The following is a 20,511-nucleotide window of genomic DNA, read 5'->3' as shown; positions in this document are numbered from 1 at the left end:
CTTTTTCTGTGTCAGAACTGCCATTGGCCAATATCTGATTAGAATTTTTCACCATAGCTGGCAGTAACATGGCTATGCCTGGCACTATTGTGTCTTTAAGGAACTTCCTACACTGTACGTAGCTCTGAAAAAGGAATTATCTTTGTCATAAGTTTTCAGGATATCTTTTGTTAGAATTGTGGATGCTCTGGATAAATTACAACTTTATTAAACCCCCGTTTCAGGTGTTGCTTCATCTTGCAATGGAGTAATTATCATATAGTTGAGATCATTACACTGAAAATGGCAGTTGTCCATTTGGCGTTAAGACATCACTGCAGGGTAGAAGTTAAAGAATGGATTAGTACCTGCAAAAGAAAAACTTTTTTCTTTAAGTTACTATGTAATGGTCTAAAATAAAACATGTGGCTTCATATCCTAACTCTGCAACTTACCGTGTGCCTAATTACTTCATTTTCCTCTACCTCAGTTTTCCTTCTGTTAAATGGAGATACTAATAATACCCATCTTACATTATGTTGTGAAGATTGGAGATAATACTATAAAGCTTATAGAACAGTGCTTTGCATGTAGCATTCAACAAATGTTGTTTATTTTTATTCTTGATCTTAGCCAAAAGGCTGAGGTCTGTCATTTATTTTTTATTGTTAATAAATTGACCTGTGTGACTATATTAAGCTTTTAAGTTTTCAGCTGTCTTTTCTCTAAGGCACCATTCAAAATATTTTTCCAATGTTGAAAATTTGTGTATTAAATTATCTTTGTGGGGATTGGTTTAGGGCAATAGTAAGGAATAGTTATTATTCAATTCACATCGCATTAACTCCCAATAATTTTCTGGGGTTTTTTTTCTGTTTCTTTTTTTTTTTTTTTCTTCCAGTTATGTATTTTGTCAGTGGACAACTGTTTTAAGAACTGTTGCAAAATTGTTTACAAAAATCCCATCAGTAGAGATGTATGTATGTATATATATTATATAAAAATTAAAAATATATCTATACTTTATATATACACATATCCCTTAAAGGATTTTGAGTTTTTGAATGGTTTGGTTTTGAGCCTTATGTTTCTAATGCACAAATTGTGTTTGATTCTTTTAGAGGAGGTTGTGGCACTAAGTGACTGTACATATACTTCAGAAAATTATGGTTCCATCTTATTTGATCAATCAGAACATGTCACCAAAAGAAAAGTAGAACACACTTCCTATGATTTAAGTGTGTTTGAAATAAGTTGCATTATGAAAGCGAGTTTAAATATGCTGTAAATACATTTCCTACTTTACTATTTGGGTCTTGTTTTTGGTGACTAGTGTCTACAATAGTAAGAGGGAGTTGGGATTCTAAGTTCCTGTGGCTGGAGCCTCTATTAAACCTGGGCATTCGGGTTCATTTGCATGTAAAGAGAACAGCTATCACCACCTGTTTCATAGAGATAATGTGTTGGGAAGGAGATGTAAAGTTGCAGAGACCCAATGCTTTCAATCACAGAAAAGATTGTATTAGGGAGGGGCCTGTAGGGAGACTTGTAAAAGAAACAAATGGAGCTCATATTCTTTAGTCATATCTTTGGACTTAATGGAAATGATGGAATATGGCAGGGATTCATGCTAATAGGAAGCAGCTGGGCCTTATCAGTTCTTTCCTTGGTTATATCCAGCATCCTTGTTCCTCATTCATCTGACTAATCACTTGCTGTTCGGTTGGGTGTAAATTTCTTTTCATATCCTGTCAGCGGTGATTCTTTTTTTTTTTTTTTTTCTTGCTTACTAGTTAATTACTTTCTTGACCAAACCCTAGGGCCCTGGACAAGCTTGAATGATTAAGTCCAGAGTGGGGACCACCATTTTAATTTAAATGTTCTGCTAGTAATGGTAGTTTGATCACTGATGAACATTTTAGCTGTCTGCTAAGCATGTGAAGTGGGGTCGCTGGGGACTAATATCATTTGAGTTACCTATTACAAAGCAGTTGACTCGCATTGGGAGACTTTCTCCTTCAACACTTTCCCATTATGTGTTCTGATTTTGTTTAGCTTACTTTGACGCCTGCCCAGCAACAGTTACTACTCCAGCAGGCACAGGCACAGGCACAGCTGCTGGCCGCTGCAGTGCAGCAGCACTCCGCCAGCCAGCAGCACAGTGCTGCTGGGGCCACCATCTCCGCCTCTGCTGCCACGCCCATGACGCAGATCCCCCTGTCTCAGCCCATACAGATCGCACAGGTGAGTAAGGAACTCCAATAGCGGGAGCAGCAAGTGAGGAATAAAGTGGCAGGTTTTATTTAATGTTAAATTAACTTTTTGATTGTTAGTGTGGAGCCTTAACTGCCTGAGGAGCTCTGGATCAGTGAGGTAAGTGGTACCCTTCCTTACCACTGAATTAGAAATAATGTTTGTTTGCTTATTGTAGTTGATATTATAAACATATAGCTGATTATTTGAATAACTATTTATATTGACAATTCTTGAATAATTAGCTGGCATATTTTTGAAGCAGGGGATTACTGTATTTATTTTAATTAGCTAATTACAGCAGACATGAATTTTTTTCATGTGCTCTGCGGTGAATGTTGCCACCCATGTATGAGAGAAACAGTGAGTAATCTCTGCTATGGAGTGATTAACATTGTGGAGAACATGATTGCATTAGAATGTTGTTTGGTTTCAGTTTTCACATTTTAGGGCAAAGTATCTAGAGATAATAAAAATTTATTTAAGAAGCGCTGGACATGGTGCCTTACACCTGTAATCCCAGCACTTTGGGAGGCTGAGGCCGGCAGATCTCGAGGTCAGGAGATCGAGACCATCGTGGCTAACACAATGAAACCCCGTCTCTACTAAAAATATAAAAAACTAGCCGGGCGTGGAGGCAGGCACCTGTAGTTCCAGCTACTCAGGAGGCTGAGGCAGGAGAATGGCGTGAACCCAGGAGGCGGAGCTTGCAGTGAGCCGAGATCGCGCCACTACACTCCAGCCTGTGTGACAGAGTGAGACTCCATCTCAAAAAAAAAAAAAAAAATTTATTTAAGAAGCATACACAATAGTACCAAGGAGGAAAATAAATAAAATCTTTTATCTCAGGAAGAGGAAAAAGGTATAAGTAGTTGTATCAGTAAAATATATGAAGAGTTATGAGTCTAATTGTTAGACAGCTGTCTTTATGCCTGTCAGAAAAGACTCAGAAATGGACTTAACTTGTAGCAAGAGTTTGACTAACCATTTAAAAAGAACTAACTATAAGAGTAGAGATATCAGACTAGTCTTTATACAGTCTTTATCAAGATAATGTTTTGATTTTGGCCACTTTCTCATCACCAGATAAATGTTTTTAGTGCCAGCTGTGAGACCTTATATGAACATTAGTCTAAATAAGATAACGTACATGAAACACTTTGAAAATTATAAAATAGTAGGCCAATGTAAGGTGCTATTGTTGTTAGGGATCAAATTTTTATATGGATAGCTGTTTTTTGTTTTAAAAAATTGAATACTTTAGAACATGTGGAAAAGGGCAAAAAAATTGAATACTGATTTTTTCAGTTAAGTTAGATAAGCTGTTGTCAAATGTCATAAGTCATTATAGGCCCTTTATTGATGGAAATTCAGATATAATGCGATTAATTTTTATTTAAGAGAATATCAAATATTTAAAAACTATTTTCTCACTTGATTTTTAAAACTAGTCTTTATGTGATAAAAAACAGAAGTATATTTGTTCTGAGGGAATTTTAAAGAACCTTTGAAAATTAGGCTTATCATAACAATATATGTCAGTCCACAAAAATAGTAAGTAAGTTGCAGAGGCTCCAGGTTGCTTCACATGCTTTGTCAAGCACACACACAGCATACCCTGTTTGGAATATGAAAGCATGCCAAGTATTTACTCTTCTTTATTTGGAGGTGACAGAAATATCAGCTGGAAGCCTTATAATTAAGTGAACTTTTATTTCAGAATCTCCAATCCATGTTTTAATTCCAATTTTTCAGGATCTTCAACAACTGCAACAGCTTCAACAGCAGAATCTCAACCTGCAACAGTTTGTGTTGGTGCATCCAACCACCAATTTGCAGCCAGCGCAGTTTATCATCTCACAGACGCCCCAGGGCCAGCAGGGTGAGCTCCTCCTCAGAGCTAATTAGTGATATACCAAGGCTGTTCACTGAATGTTACACATGCATGAACTACTGTCATTTTGGCCCTGAAACTATTAGAACAATGTTTTTTATTAAATTTTGGTTGATTATAAACTTTTGTTTAAGAAAAATATATATATATATTTTTTGGTCATAAATACCACATTATTGAAGGTTGTCCTGAACTGCCATTCATCTGCTTAATCACTAAGGAAGAACCAAGAGTTTGGCCAAAAGTCTAAGTGAAATTATTCAACATGCCAAACATAAATTGGATAAGTTGCTGCTAGTGTTTTAATTGTTTTTCATGGAAGTGTATTCAAAGAATATAGACTGAGTATTGAAAGTATGTGCTTCTAACCATTGTTTTTTAATTTAAGGAGGAAAGGCTTATAATAGAAACTACAAATTTTGTGAGTTATAAAAAACATCTTTGAGTCCTTTGAGTGGTAAATATTATATAATTAATATATCAAACAACCAATCGTGTGTAAGGTCGGTTAATGTAATCAGGGTGGAGAGTGTTGAGAGTATCAAGGCTTCAACCCAAGGAACATTAGTGCATCACCACTGATTCTTTATTATTTCTAAGTGGGTTTTTTTTTTGCCTTTTTTCTTCTTATTCATTCCAAAGTCTTTTGTCATGAAATAATTATTCTCCCATATGTTCAAGGTTCAAAGATGAGTAATTCAGTGTTTACTTGCAGAGAGTTCACAATTTGGTGACAGGGAAACAGACCTAAATTGTGTTAGACTTGATATGCACAGAATGCTATGGGAACCAAGCAAAGAGACCCCTGTAACTTTGTGCTCAGATAAGTCTTCACAGTGAATTTGGGAAAATGCATTCATAGGCTTACAAAAGGGAGAATGTCAGTCTTGGAAAATGAACAGCATTTGCAAAGCTTAGAAACATGGGGGAAAAATCAATAAGCTGTGTTAGAGAACTATAAGTAGTGCCTTACAATGGCAGAAGAAGTTTGCATATACAGGTAATAGTGAAATTTGAGCTCAGAAAGATTAGCGGAGACCAGATCATTAAAGAACCTTAGATAAGTTTCCAGGAGTTTGACCTTAAATCCTATAGCTTAGTGCTTCCTAAGATTGATATATTTAAGAGTCACTTGGTGGCCAGGCGTGGTAGCTCACACCTGTAATCCCAGCACTTTGTGAGGCCAAGACAGGCAGATCATGAGGTCAGGAGATTGAGACCATCCTGGCTAACACGATGAAGCCCCATCTCTACTAAAAATACAAAAAAATTAGCCGGGCGTGGTGGCAGATGCCTGTAGTCCCAGCTACTCAGGAGACTGAGGCAGGAGAATGGCATGAACCCAGGAGGCGAAGCTTGCAGTGAGCCAAGATCGAACCACTGCACTCCAGCCTGGGCAACAGAGAGAGACTCCGTCTCAAAAAAAAAAAAAAAAAAGTCACTTGAGGGATTAGAAAAGTTTCCTGAGCCCTAACCCCAACCCCCCAATTATTTTTATTCTTATTTTTAAACTTTTAGGTTCAGGGTTACACTCAGGTTTGTTACATAGATAAATTACATGTCATAGGGATTTGGTGTACAGATTTTTTCATCACCCAGGTAATAAGCATAATACCTGATAGGTAGTTTTTTCAATTCTCACCCTCCTCCCACCCTCTACCCTCAGGTAGACCCTGGTGGCTGTTGTTCCCTTCTTTGTGTCCGCAGGTACTCAAAGTTTTTATGGCTGTGTAGTATTCCATTGTGTATATGCACCACATTTTTTTAAATCCAGTCTAGTGTTGATGGATATTTAGGTTGATTCCATGTCTTTGCTATTGTGAATAGTGCTGCAATGAATATATGCACGGGTATGTGTCTTTATGGCAGAAAAATTTATATTACTTTGGGTATATACCCAATAATGGGATTGCTCTATCAAATGGCAATTCTAAGTTATTTGAGAAATCACCAAACTGCTTTCCACAATGGCTTAACTAATTTACATTCCCACCAGCAGTGTATAAGCGTTCCCTTTTCTCCACAACCTTGCCAGCATCTGTTATTTTTTGAGTTTTGTTTTTTGTTTTTTGGGATTTTAAGAGACGGAGTTTCACTCTTGTTGCCCAGGCTGGAGTGCAATGGTGCAATCTCAGCTCACCGCAACCTCCGCCTCCTGGGTTCAAGCAATTCTCCTGCCTCAGCCTCCCAAGTAGCTGGGATTACATGCGCCACATGCCCAGCTAATTTTTTTTTTTTTTTGAGACATAGTTTCACTCGTTGCCCAGGCTGGAGTGCAGCAGTGCAATTTCAGCTCACTGCAACATCCACCTCCTGGGTTCAAGTGAGTCTCCTGTCTCGGCCTCCTGAATAGCTAGGATTATACGTGCCTGCCACTATCCCAGGCTAAGTTTTGGTTTTTAGTAGAGATGGGGTTTCACCATGTTGGCCAGGCTGGTCTCGAACTCCTGACCTCAGGTGATCTGCTCATCTCGGCCTCCCAGAGTGCCAGGATTACAGGCATGAGCCACCACTTTTTTTTTTTTTTTTTTTTTTTTGAGATGGAATAAATAGGAAATTGATTCACAGGCTCCTCGTTCTTGCTTTATTTGGTTGGTTGGTTGGTTTGTTTTTGAGATGGAGTGCAATGGCATGATCTTGGTTCACTGCAACCTCTGCCTCCCGGATTCAAGCAGTTCTCCCTCAGCCTCCCAAGTAGCTGGGATTACAGGCATACGCCACCACACCCAGCTAATTTTGACAATTTTTTTTTTGAGACAGTCTTGCTCTGTCAACCAGGCTGGAGTGCAGTCCACAATCATGGCTCACTGCAGTCCCAGCCTCTTGGGATCAATCAATCCTCCCACCTTAACCTTCAAAGCAAGTGGGACTAGTGTGTACTCTCTCACCTAGCTAATTTAAAAAAAAAAAAAAAATTTTTTTTTTGTAGAGACATGTCTTGCTGCAGTTGCCCAGACTGATCTTGAACTCCTGGGTTCAAGCAATCCTCGTGTATCAGCCTCCCAAAGTGCTGAGTTTCTAGGCATGAGCCACTGTATCTGGACTCACTTTGAGGAGTCTAATGTGAATGGCCCAATATCTTCCAGTAAGAAAGTCTTCTGTAAACTCTGCTAAACCACAGATTTAATCAGAAAAGTGGCATTTCCAAGTTTGTATTTAATAAAGTTCGTGTTGAAACTTGGGTAGGAAAAACTGGTAAATAAGTAGGTAGAGGGGACAGGACCTGGTGGCCAGTTATATTTGATTAATGATAGGAAAGAGGTATCTAGGTATAATGCCTGGGTTTTTAGGAAACTACGAGGGTTGATAGGTTCAGAGGAAATATAATATATGTAGTATTAGAAGAGCCTTGGTGAAACCAACCTTTTAGGTATAAAGGATTAAGTAGATTCAAAAGATACTGCATTTTCAGAAGTCAAAAACTGGTGGAGAGTGGTAGTCGCAATGGAAGAAAATTCCAAGAGGGAAGGAGAAAGTGACCTAGATGAGAAAGACTTAGGAAGGGCAATGCTAAGTGTGTTTATTAGATTTGTTAGATTTGTTAAGATGGAATGAGATTGCCTTTATTCACTTGCAGCAAAGCCAAGAACATTGTCTTTCCCTTTTCAAATCTGGGACCTCATTTTATTTCAATTTTATTTGTCTCAAATTAAGATAGTAGAAATAATGAATGACTGTTCATTCTGATTTTTTGGTATTTGCAAAGGTATATATATGTTTTTAAACCCTCCCCCAACTTCCAGACTTTTATAAGATTGGGAAAATAGCACAGATAATTGCTATGATTATATAACTGTAACTGTCTAGAATTTAATTTCAAGCAAGGGAAATCTAAGCCTTTTCCTCAACTGTTTTTCATGGGAAAATTCTTACTGACAGACTACTGAACTTGAGTCGTAATTTATTGGTGATCTTATTCTGCCCTATCTACTCTCACGACTAATTATGAAAATAATCAAAGAAATGTTCTTGGTTAGAAAACTGTTCATTTGAGTTTTGTGTGGGTTTTTGTTGTTTAGGTAAGGGAAGGTGGCAAGCATTGTTTCTTGTTTTTTGTTTTTTGTTTTTGAGACAGAGTCTCGCTCTGTCGCCCAGGCTGGAGTGCAGTGGTGTGATCTCGGCTCACCACAACCTCTGCCTCCAGGGTTAGAAGGATTCTCCTGCCTCAGCCTCCCGAGTAGCTGGGACTACAGGCGCCCGCCACCACACCTGACTAATTTTTTTGTATTTTTAGTAGAGACGGGGTTTCACCGTGTTAGCCAGGATGGTCTCCATCCCCTGACCTCATGATCCACCTGCCTCAGCCTCCGAAAGTGCTGGGATTACAGGCGTGAGCCATGGCGCCTGGCCAAGCATTGGTTTTTTAAAAGTTCTAAACCTCTATGGGCCCTTTCAGCCTTTTCAGCTGACCTTGTTTAGGGGTAAAACGTAAGGTTTGAATTTGTTTACATATCTGCTTTTGTCTCTTACAGATTAAACTAACTTTCATTGTTAAACTTTAAAGAAACTCCTATGTTGAAATAGCCTATGTTTAATAATGGGACTTCATTTCTGACCTTTGTGCTCTCTACTCTTTTTTTTTATTTTTTTATTTTTTTTATTTTTTATTTTTTATTTTTTTTCACCCAGGCTGGAGTGCAGTGACCCAGTCTTGTCTCACCACCACCTCTGCCTCCTGGGTTCAAGCGATTCTCTTGCCTCACCTCCCAAGTAGCTGGGATTATAGGTGTGTGCCACCACCCCCGGCTAAATTTTGTATTTTTGGTGGAGATGGGTTTCACCATGTTGGCCAGGCTGGTCTTGAACTCATGACCTCAAGTGATCTGCCCGCCTCGGCCTCCCAAAGTGCTGGGATTACATGCATGAGCCACCATGCCTGGCCTTCTCTTTCGTTTTTTATTATTGTTTTTGAATATTCTTTAGTCTTTAGCCTTTTCAAAACAGTTTTACTTAATTAGTTTTAATCGTTAACATAAAATACAGTTTTGTTTTTTTCTCTAGACTACCCTTCAGTATTTTACAAACCAGTAAAGTTTGATATTTTAATTAATTCACTCAAAAAATTAGTTGAGTGTCTGCTGTGTCATATAGTGCTCTAACAGTTAGGGGTGTATTTTGAACAAGATGCAGGTTCTGCCCTCATTAAGAAACGTCAACTAGTAAACATGTAAACAAATGGTTTAGATAACAATTAGTACTAGTCGGGTAGCAGATCATAATAATCTAGTAATGGTTAACCTAAAGAAGAATGGGCCTATGGTCTGGAAAAGCCTCTCTGGAGAAGCAATATTTGAATTGGGAACTGATGAGGAAGGATGAGGGGGAGGTTACCACACCTAGAATCTGAATGAAGAGTCTTGTAGGCAAAGGAATGTAAAACACCTGAGATGGGAACAGCTTGACCTGATCTAGGAAAAGAAAAGCCAGAGTAGCTGGAGTTGAGTGAGTCAAAGGAAGTGGTAGAAGTTGAGACATGAGAGCTAGACAGGGCCAGATACCTAGGGCTGCGTAGATTTTATTCTAATTCTAATATAAGGCCATGACACCGTTTTAATTGGGAAATGATATGATTATAAAGATCACCCTAACTATTATATGGAGATTGAACTATAGGGAGACACTTGGGGAAGCAGGATGGTCATTTAAACTTCCATAAGCCTGCCTTTTAAGAAATGTTTGTAGTAATATATACTGAATTTTATTTAATCATATTTGCTTCAATATGTATTTCACTTGCCCCAGGACCGGCAAAAGTCAGGGTTCTTTAGAAAAGTTCAAACCTATTTAATATATTTATCTTATTTGTGACCTACATTATGAAATAAATATTAGTATCTTTTGATAGCTTAAATTTAGGCAGTGCTTAGTTACTTATAAATAAATGACAAATTATGTGGCTAATCTCTGGCAGGCTTAAGTGTTCTGGCTGTTGTCCTACATATTCCAACATTTAATATATCCAAATTTAGTAACCTAAGGAAATCATAATTAGGAAGGTATTGCCTCAGATAATCTTATCATATGTTAAAAAAAATGGTAAAATCCCTTTTGTTTGGTGTGCTTTGTTGAATACTTTCTACCTTTGCTGTTATCACAGCAAACATAATCTTGTATTTAGTATTTTAGCAACAGCATTTTATCTGAAACTCTGTGGGTTAAATCCTTAAATACAGACATTCTGGGTTGGTCCTCTATCAGGTTCTGAAAATAAAAAGCCATGTATTCGAGTAATTGAGCATCTTCTACAAACAGAGAGTTTGTATTTCTCCTTTGAATGTCAGTTTGTCATCATGAAGCATTGGTGGCATTACATTATCAATTGTTTGAAACTAAGATAGTTCAGTGTTAGTGCAGATATTAATAGAATATTTTACATTTCAACTTTATTATCACCAACAGACAAATGTTTGATAAAGAGAACTTGAAATGCTTCTTTTCCTCTGGTCCAACATATGCTGGCAGTTTCTAATGGATTCTAGGTTAAGAAGTTGAGCTCTTTTTGGAATTTCCAACTCTTTCTATCTAGAGTAGTTTTTTACTTTCATCCCACTCTTTCCTAAAATAAAGGATTGACCTATCACAGAGCTTATTCGGATTATGCTAAAGACATACCAGTTTTAATTTACTGTTTTATATCTTCTCTTCCAAATTGTAAAACAAGATTGAATGTAAGGCAAATAAGATAAATAAGAGTTTTGATACCAGTAACACTACCAGAAATCAACTGAAAATTTTCAGCTCATTTTCTGATTCTTTCTTTCTTTTGCCATGTGTTCAAAGAAATCTTTAATGTTTCTGGATAACACGTTTTTCTTCTACAGGTCTCCTGCAAGCGCAAAATCTTCTAACGCAACTACCTCAGCAAAGCCAAGCCAACCTCCTACAGTCGCAACCAAGCATCACCCTCACCTCCCAGGTCAGTTTTCTTCTATGGGGGCCGCTTTCTCTTATCATGTTGTTTGGGGAGACATTTGGACTTTTAATTTTTTTTAAATCTAATAAATCTAATAATTCAGTCTTTGAAAACTGACCAGATTATCCAAGCTAGGCTTAATCAGCTTAATAAAGCAATGCCAGCAAATCAATATAGTCTTTGAAAATCTTCAGAGTTTCTGTTTTCGTCTATGTTCATAAAGAATAACTGTGTTAGCAGTAAATGAGTAATGAGTTGTAGCCATGTGACATCTCCCCTCACCATACTTGGCAGTAGATATTACCACTTAAACTGGAAACCTAGTTAGCCTCAGTTAAAATCCATTGTTACCCTTTACTCTTTCTCAGAAACTGCAAAGAAATTTTGATCTCTGTATTTTCTTTTTTCTCAATGCTTTTATGGCTCTTTAGCTCATTTCTACTAGACCATATAAACACTATAATTATATAAAAACAAATCTTAGGCATAAAGAGGTTTAAATTATAGACCTAGTTCCACTTCTTATCTAGCTGTTGCTTTGAACATGTCATTTTACCTCTCTGGACCTCAGTCTTCTCATCTATAAATTAGGTGACTGGACTGGCTGATCCTGAATTTCCTAGCTCGGACTTTCTTTGTCTGCAGTACGGAAGTTATCACTTAATACTAACACATTACCAGATGTGACAGAATTCAGCATCCACTTATGATAAGAACTCTTGCAAACTAGATATAGAGGGTAACTTTCTTAACCTGGTATACAGCATGTACAAAGAAAAAAGAAAAAAAACCAATATCATACCTAACGAAAAACTGAATACTTTCCCCTAAGATCAGAAACAAGACAAAGTGACCAGTTGCCGCTTTTATTCCACATTATACTGAAGGTGCTAGTAATGCAATAAGACAATAAAATGAAATATTAATAAATGACATAGATTAGAAAGGAAGAAGTAAAACTGTCTGAGTTGCTAGATGACATGATTGTCTATTTAGAAAATCCTAAGGAATCTACCAAAAAAAGCTACTGGAATAAGTGAGCTTAGCAAGTATGATACAAAGTCAATATATAAAAATCATTTACATTTCGATACACTAGCAGTGAGCATTTGGAAATTGAAATTTAGAAAAAGAAATTTACAGTACTTAGGGATAAACTTAACAAAATATTTGTAAGGCCTATACGTTGAAAACTGTAGAACATTACTGCATAAAATTAAAGACCTATAAAATAAAAAGAAGTAATGTGTTCATGAATCAGAAGACTTAAGTTGTTAAAATGTCAGGTTTTCCCAAATTGACCTCTAGATTTAACACAGACTCAACCAATACCTAGCAGCCTTTTTTTGTAGAAATTTGCATACTGTTTCTAACATTTGTATAGAACTGTAGAAAACACAGAATAACCAAACGACTTTGAGAAGAAAATTGAAGGACTACCTGATGTCAAGAATAATTATAAAACTCCAGTAATGAAGACAGTGTAATACTGGCATATGGATAGAAATAGAGACCAGTGGAACAGAATAGAAGGTCCAGTAGACTCACATGTATATGGCCAACTGATTTGCCAAAGGTACCAAAGAATTTCAGTGGGGAAAAAAAAGTCATTTTAAAAAATGCTGCAGAAACAAGGGGGGGGGGGTGGGAAACCTTGACTATTATTTCACACCATATACAAAGATTTGTTTGATGGGTTGTAGACCTAAACTTACAGAAAAAACTTGGAAAAAAATCTTTGTGTCCTTGCCTAACCCAAGGATTTCTTAAATAGGACACAAAAAGCACCATAAAATAAAAAACTGATAAATTTAATTTCATAAAAATTAAAAGCTTCTCTCAAGTGAATGAAAAGAAAACTACAGATGGGGAGAAAATATTTTTATGAAACATATCTGATAAAAGATTTGTGTTCAGAATGTCTAAAGAACTCATTCAAGTTAATAATAAGACAATCTGATTTAAGGGAATGGGCAGCAAAAAAATTGGAGATACTTCACCAAAGAAGATATGTGAATGTCCAGCAGGCATATGAAAAGATGCTCAAAAACCGTTAGTCATCAGGAAAATTTAAATGAAATATCACTACACACTCACTAGAATAAGCAAAATTTAAAAGGCTATGACAAAACGAAGTGTTGGCAAGAAGATAAAGCAACTAGAGTTCTCATGCATTGCTTAGTGGTGTTGCAAAATGGTACACACAACTTTGGAAATTATTTTGGCAGTGTCTTTTTTTGGGGGTGAGGGGGAGGCAAGGTCTTACTCTGTCACCCAGGCTGGGAGTGCAGTGGCACAATCACAGCCCACTCTAGCAGCGTGACCTCCTAAGCTCAAGTGATCCTCCTACATCAGCTTCCTGAGTAACTGGTACTACAGGCGTGCACCACCACGCCCAGCTATTTTTTGTAGAGGTGAGGTTTTGCCATGTTGCCTAGGCTGGTCTTGAACTCCTGGGTTCAAGCAATCTGCCTGTCTTGTCCTCCCAAAGTGTTGAGATGACAGGTGTGAGCCACTGCACCAGGCTGGCAGTATCTTATAAAATTAAATGTCCATGTACCTCGTGACCCAGCAGTTCTATCCCTAGAAATGAAAGCATACGTCCACACAAAGACTTGTACGTGAATGTTTATAGCAGCTTTATTCACCTCGAACTGGAAACAACCTAAACATACATCAGCTGGTGACTAGGTAACATAAGCTTTACGCATATCCATATGATGGAATGCTACTTAGCAATAAAAAAAAAAGTGATTCTGATACATGCAGCTCCTGTGAATCTCAAAAGCATTATACTACATGAAAGAAGACATAAAAGACTGCATAGAGTATGATTCAATGCACATGGCGTTTTAGAAAACACAAAAGTGTAAGGTACATAAAACATATTAGTGGTTGCCAAGGACTGGGGGCTAATGATAGGGATTAACTACAAAGGGAACGAGGGAACTTTTGGGAGTGATGAGAATGTTCTGTATCTACTACTATCTATATAGTAACTGCTACTACAATTAGTAGCAGTTGTATGACTGTATGTAGAGAGTGAGGTTGGGGTTTTTGAAAAAAGTCTATACCAGAGACTCCTTCCTGGCCTGCATGCTCTGCATATGGTGGCAGGGCTGTTGTGGCTTCATCCTGACTGCTGCTCACTGAATTCTACTCTGCCATTTCTAGATCTGGCCCAGTCTAGCCTGAGGTTTCTGGAGTTGGGGTAACTTATCTGTAACCACCCCATCTAAAGGTACCCAAGCTATTTTTAGTCCTTTATTATTTGAGAATGGGGCTACTTCAACCCCGGAGATGAAGTAACAATGTGATAGTTAAGACTCACCTCTAACTGTCAACCAGTTTCGCTGTGAGAAGTGTACAGCCACATGGGAGTCTACTATGGTTGGTGGTGGTTTTGGGTACTCCAGAATGGTCAGGTTGAAAATTACGCAGTGTCAGCATAACATAGAAATGAACTTTGTTGTTGTCATTGAAACAGGATGATAAGAGAGGAACTTAACTCCAGTTGTCGCCTGTGTAATGCTTATTCTGTAGTTTTCTGGGACAGTTAGTTCCTTTGGAGGAAGCCTTGACTCATAAGGTGAAGGTCAGGGTTATATAACTTATCTCAATTTGAAGAAGAAAAATTCACAGCCACAGACTTCATCTGTAATCCTGGTTTATAATCGCTCACCTGGGCTACTGTTCACAGGAGGGGTCAACTGAGCAACTAAGATGCAGTGAGGCAGCACCTCCCGCTAGTGAGGTGTGTTCCACTCAGGGCTTGTGAATAGAACAGAATAACCTTATGTTTGTGTGATAAGAAAGTTGAGTATTTTCTTTTTAAAAAGAGACTATATCCTCATGTCCCAAAATAAACTATACATAGATTTAAATAATCAAATATTCAACAACACATAGAAGAAGCTAGCAGATTATAAGGAATTTTATCAATGTTAGAAATAAGTGAAGCTTTCTCAGATTTGAAGTAACAGGATATATTAGAAAGGAAAATTAAAAGCTAACCCAAATGACAATTTAAAGGTTTATGTACACTGAAAAATAAAAGAAAGAAAGCAAATTGGAAAAAGCATTTGCGTTAATATGACAAAGCTTACTCTATAAAATTTGAGGATCTCTCTAAGGATAAGGATGAGAATAAGGGTATCATTAATATATAAATTGGTTAAGGACATAAATCCAATTCACATCCAAGGAAATACAGATAACAGTTGACACATGGGAAAATTTTGACATTGAGTAGTAAGAGAAATGCAAATTAAAGCAGCAGGGAACTACCATTTACTTCTTGAATTAGCAAAACATTTTTTTAAACTGCTAACCAAGTCATGTGGAGGAGTGTTGCAAAGTGGGAACCAACCTTATGATATGTATCAAAAGCCGTGAAATTGTTTATCTAGTTGCCAGAAAAGCCCTTGAGAATTTATCTTAAAAGAACTAATTACACACATAGGTGGAAAAAATAACTAATATGCATGAAGTTTTTCATTGTGTTATCTATGTTAGTGAAAACATGAAAACTGTCTAGCGATTAAGAACTGGTTAAGTAAATTATCAGAGTATTGCCTTAGTTTTTAAAAAGGATAATTATGAAGACTGAAATACTATAGAAAAAAGTTAAAACAATCTTAAATGAGAAAAGCAGAGAGTAAAATTATGTATACCATAATTACAGTGAAGGTTTAAAAATAGAGGTCCTTGGGGAAAAAACTGGAACAGATATACAAAAGTGAAACCTGTTATAAGATATTTAAACTACAGGTGGTTTACTTTTCCCCCTTAAAATAGTTTTAATCTTGAATACTATTTTTATAATACTGTGTCACAGGTTGGAGATGTAATAGTGATAAACAAGACTCTACTGCTTTGACAGTTGAAGTGCTAGACTTATGAAATAGATTTTTTGAAATAAAGAGTAATTATTAAAAGACATAAGATATATGTCTTCAGACCATTTGAAAACCCAGTTATAATAGATTTCGTTTTTGTGTATTCATGTTTTTTCTATAGAATTATGTGCTTAACCTTACTTGTAATTACCGCATATGTAGTTTCACTGTCTGCTTTGCTCACTGAACATTATGTTGCACATTCTGTAGTGTTACATGGTCTTCATTGTTCTCCATAAATGTGGCTGTTTCCTTCAATTGTTTACTTGGAGTAAGCCTAAATATCTCTTCACATGTTTTTCCTCATTGTTTTATTCTTTCTCTAACAGCCAGCAACCCCAACACGCACAATAGCAGCAACCCCAATTCAGACACTTCCACAGAGCCAGTCAACACCAAAGCGAATTGATACTCCCAGCTTGGAGGAGCCCAGTGACCTTGAGGAGCTTGAGCAGTTTGCCAAGACCTTCAAACAAAGACGAATCAAACTTGGATTCACTCAGGTAGGGTGAATTGGCCTTACATTGATTGCCCTCCTTGGCTGGGTCCAGATTCGGTTGGCTCTCTGTATTCATGGATTCCACATCTGTGGATTCAACCAGTCTAAAATATTTGGGGCAGGGGATGAAAAAGGATGGTCATGTCTGTACTGAACATGTGTAGACTTTTTTCCTTGCCATTATTTCCTAAGCAATACAATGATTTACATAGTGTTTATATATTAAGTATTATAAGTAACCTAGAGATGATTTAAGGTATATGGGAGGATACACATATGTTATATAAAAATATGCATTTTATAATTTTGAGTACTTGAGCATCAGTGGATTTTGGTATCCAAGGGAGGTCCCGAAACCAATCCGCTGTGCATACCGAGGGACAGCTGTATTTGCTTTACATGTCCAAAGAGGCGTCTAAGATACAATATATTCCTCAACCATGTTGTTTTTTGGTTTTAAACTGTACCTTTTTGTTAGCCTTTTGCTGCATTTTTAATGTACGGTTTAATGTTAGTCTAGAAGCTTTATGATTCCTTTCAGAACACAGGCCTCTGAAATCATAATTATATCAGTAAATTGTGAAGAGTTTAAAAGATTATGTTGGAGGATATTTTGACTATACTGAGGATTTTGTTATTGAAGAATATCTGGTAGTAGACCTTAGTGCTTCATATGTAAGATGAAGAGAGAGTAAAGATTACAGGGTGTATTTTAGTAGCTAAAAGGGGAAAAGTTTAGAAGGCTTATTTAAAAACAGTTTTTTGTAGTGGGTTGCAGTAGCTCTCATCTGTAATCGCAGCACTTTGGGAGACTGAGGTGGGAGGATTGCTTGAGCCCAGGAGATGGAGACCAGCCTGGTCTCTGGTGGGACCCTGTCTCTCCAAAAAGTAAATAAAAAATTTAACTGGGTGTGGTGGCACATGCCTGTAGTCCAAGCTATCAGGAGGCTGAGGTGGGAGGATTGCTTGAACCTGGGAGGTCGAGGCTGCAGTGAGCCATTATTGCTCCATTGCACTCCAGCCTGAGTGACAGAGCAAAACACTGTCTCTAAAAAGATAAAAATTAATAAAAATTAAAAATAAAAATAACTTTTTGGAAGAGAAAGGGTGATGAAGACAGGCATGCAGGCACAGGCACACACCCTCTCTAAGCCTATGCTAAAACCAGTTAATCAAGCAAGAATCTATAGAAGATGAAAACCCCAAATTAGCCAATATCCAAATTAATTTTCTACAATTTGTCAGCTAACCGAGGACTTTTAAAGAAGAGTGAATATATTTAATAAATTATTTAAACAGTTGTCTGGATACATGGCATTTTTGTTTGTTCTAAGCACTACCACTGACTCTTTGATTAACCTGTCATAAATAATACATGTTTTTTAGAGACAGGGTCTCACTATGTTGGCCAGGTTGGTCTTGAACTCTTGGCCTCAAGCAACCCTCCTGCCTTGGCCTCCCAAAGTGCTAGGATTACAGGTGTGAGCCACTGTGCCCAGCCTGTAAATAATAATTTTAAAGCAGGCAAAGAATTAAACTGAATGAAATTTATGTAAAATGGTATAAGATCATTAGGTTAAAAAAAAAAAAAAAGCGGAAGTATGGATTAGATTGGGTGCTTTTATGGAATCAGGAAAAATCTGATATTTTCTTTCCAGGGAATATAATTACTATTTGAAGTGTTTAAGCCACTACTTAAATATTACTCAAATTACTTTGTGTTGAAAGTACAGTAATGCTCCACCTGGCCTGGAAGGTCAAAATCCAAGGATAGCATCCTGCATGTACTATGGGTGTTTTTAAGAACACATTTATATATATCTTTATATATATCTTTTTTTTTTTTTTGAGACAGGGCCTCGATCTGTCACCCCGGCTGGAGTACAGTGTCATGATCACGGCTCACTGCAGCCTTAACCTCCAGGGGTCAAGGGATTCTCCCGCTTCCGTCTCCTGAGTAGCTGGGACTCAGGCACACCATCACACCCAGCTAATTTTTGTATTTTTTGTAGAGACGAGGTTTTGTCATGTTGCCCAGGCTGGTCTCAAACTCCTGGGCTCAACCAAATCCATCCACGTCAGCTTCCCAAAGTGCTGAGATTACAGGTGTGAGCCACCACGCCCAGCCCAGGCTTATATTTCTTTGGGAATTCATTTTTGCTCAAAGAAATCAGTTGTGTTTGAGAATATAAAATGATTTTTTAAATAGGCATGATTTTAGAGGAAATACAGTTACATTTGTGAGGAGTTTTGAGTTACGAAGAAGCAAATTATCCAGAAACATTTTAATCCTTTCAAAGCATCTTAAATGATCTGACTTGTTTTAAAAAGAAAGCTAGGCCAGGCACGGTGACTCACACCTGTAATCCCAGCACTTTGGGAGGCCGAGGCAGGTGGATCACCTGAGGTCAGGAGTTCAAGACCAGCCTCGCCAACATGGCGAAACCCGATCTCTACTAAAAAATACAAAAATTAGCCGGGCGTGATGGCGGATGCCTGTAATCCCAGCTAATCAGGAGGCTGAGGCAGGGAGAATTGCTTCAACCTGGGAGGTAGAGATTACAGTGAGCCGAGATCACACCACTGCACTCTAGCCTGGGTGACAGAGCGAGACTCTGTCTCAAAAAAAAAAGAAAGCTAAACATAAAACTAGATTGATATGAGTAATTTAGGACGCTGAAATAAGTATACAGTTAGCATATTTAGCAGTGCCTCAAGGTTTGAACTATCAGCACAGTATACTCTTGGGTTCCCTGAGAGATTGTTGTCTAAGTGATATGCCAAAGATGTTAAGGCTTTAAAAAATCTTTAGCTTTTACTCAAATAGTGGTTTGCCTTTCTGCATTTGATCCAGCATATTGCCAGTGTTATGTTTTTCTCTGCCTCCGCACATCCCTCCAGGTAAAGGAGCTTCTCTATGGTCTGGTGTTTTGTTTTATGGTTTTATCCTATTTTTTGGCATGACCATTCCTTATTTTTCAAAATGACTTTGAGACAGCAGTGGCAGTGGTTCACAAACTTGGACTATGTGGGTTAAAGTACATACTACTGCCGCAGAATGGAAAATCAGTCTATCAACTTCTGTTTGTAAGTCAGATACTTTAATTTTAGTTATTTGAAGGTTGTTCTGTGTCCAATTTATTTATGTACACACATAAAGAGAAAGTTTTAGCCATTAAAGTTATTTACTGAAATAAAAAAAGCTCTATTCTCTGTGTAAGTATGCATATTATTAGATGTTTTAAACAGTTATTTTCTAATTACATAATTGCTTATTAAAGGATTACCATGGCTGTCTTTGCATAGTTAGAAAGCGTGTTATAGTATAATACATTTACCACATGTGATACATTCATTATTTACCAGTCCCAGTTTTTGTTCCTTTTTTGTTTTCTTTTTAAAAATATCAAAGGGATATAATATAGTTAAGATTGTATATGAATCGACTACTTAAAACGTTTACTTTTGTGAGTGATAACCCAAGATGGTTGTGAGTTGGATTGTCATAAAAGCATTAAACCAAGCCTGTACCAAATTAATGAAAATTAGTATGTTAACTGAGGAGCCTGTTGCTTTTTATTCAATTAAGCAATTTAAATGTGAAATAAAACATATTATTAATAAATGATAAAGTGAGTTTATTATCATGGTTCTAGTTAGTTAATGGCATAGCTTTATTTCCAGCCACCACCTTAAGGTATCAATTCTTATAATTACTGTCATGATTTTTTAATATATATTTTATTTACCTTTTTTTTTTTTTTTTTTTTTTTTAGAGAGAGGGTATCACTCTGTTGGCTCTGGCTGGAGTACAGTGGCACAATTATATCTCACTGCAGCCTCAAACTTCTGGGGTCAAGTGATCCTCCCACCTCAACCTTCCAAGTAGCTGGGACTACAGACACACGCACCACACCCAACTAATATTTTTGTGTTTGGTAGAGATGGGGTCTTGTGTTTCCTAGGCTGTTGATTTATTTTTTACTTGTTAAATTGTTAGTTTTATATACTTTTATAATAAGATAGAAGTTTGTGAAAATTTGTAGCTTAAAATGGGGTTTTAAAAATACGTTAT

At 37.2% G+C, this 20,511-nt stretch overlaps 1 protein-coding gene across 5 annotated transcripts in view; it reads left to right on the top strand.

Annotated features, from left to right (window-relative positions):
* Positions 1–20,511, top strand: part of POU2F1 (POU class 2 homeobox 1) — a 197,110-nt gene that overhangs the window by 143,017 nt on the left and 33,582 nt on the right. For all 5 annotated transcript variants that reach the window (XM_021930945.2, XM_021930953.2, XM_021930951.2 and 2 more), the window contains 4 exons: positions 2,035–2,223; positions 3,988–4,114; positions 10,948–11,042; positions 16,267–16,440. In XM_021930945.2, the coding sequence (XP_021786637.1) occupies positions 2,035–2,223; positions 3,988–4,114; positions 10,948–11,042; positions 16,267–16,440 (585 nt within the window). The remainder of the gene's footprint in view (positions 1–2,034; positions 2,224–3,987; positions 4,115–10,947; positions 11,043–16,266; positions 16,441–20,511) is intronic.

The sequence above is a fragment of the Papio anubis genome, chromosome 1 (assembly GCF_008728515.1).
Source record: "Papio anubis isolate 15944 chromosome 1, Panubis1.0, whole genome shotgun sequence".
In the NCBI taxonomy this organism is placed as follows: domain Eukaryota; kingdom Metazoa; phylum Chordata; class Mammalia; order Primates; family Cercopithecidae; genus Papio; species Papio anubis.
This window is presented reverse-complemented; position numbering and strand designations above follow the sequence as displayed.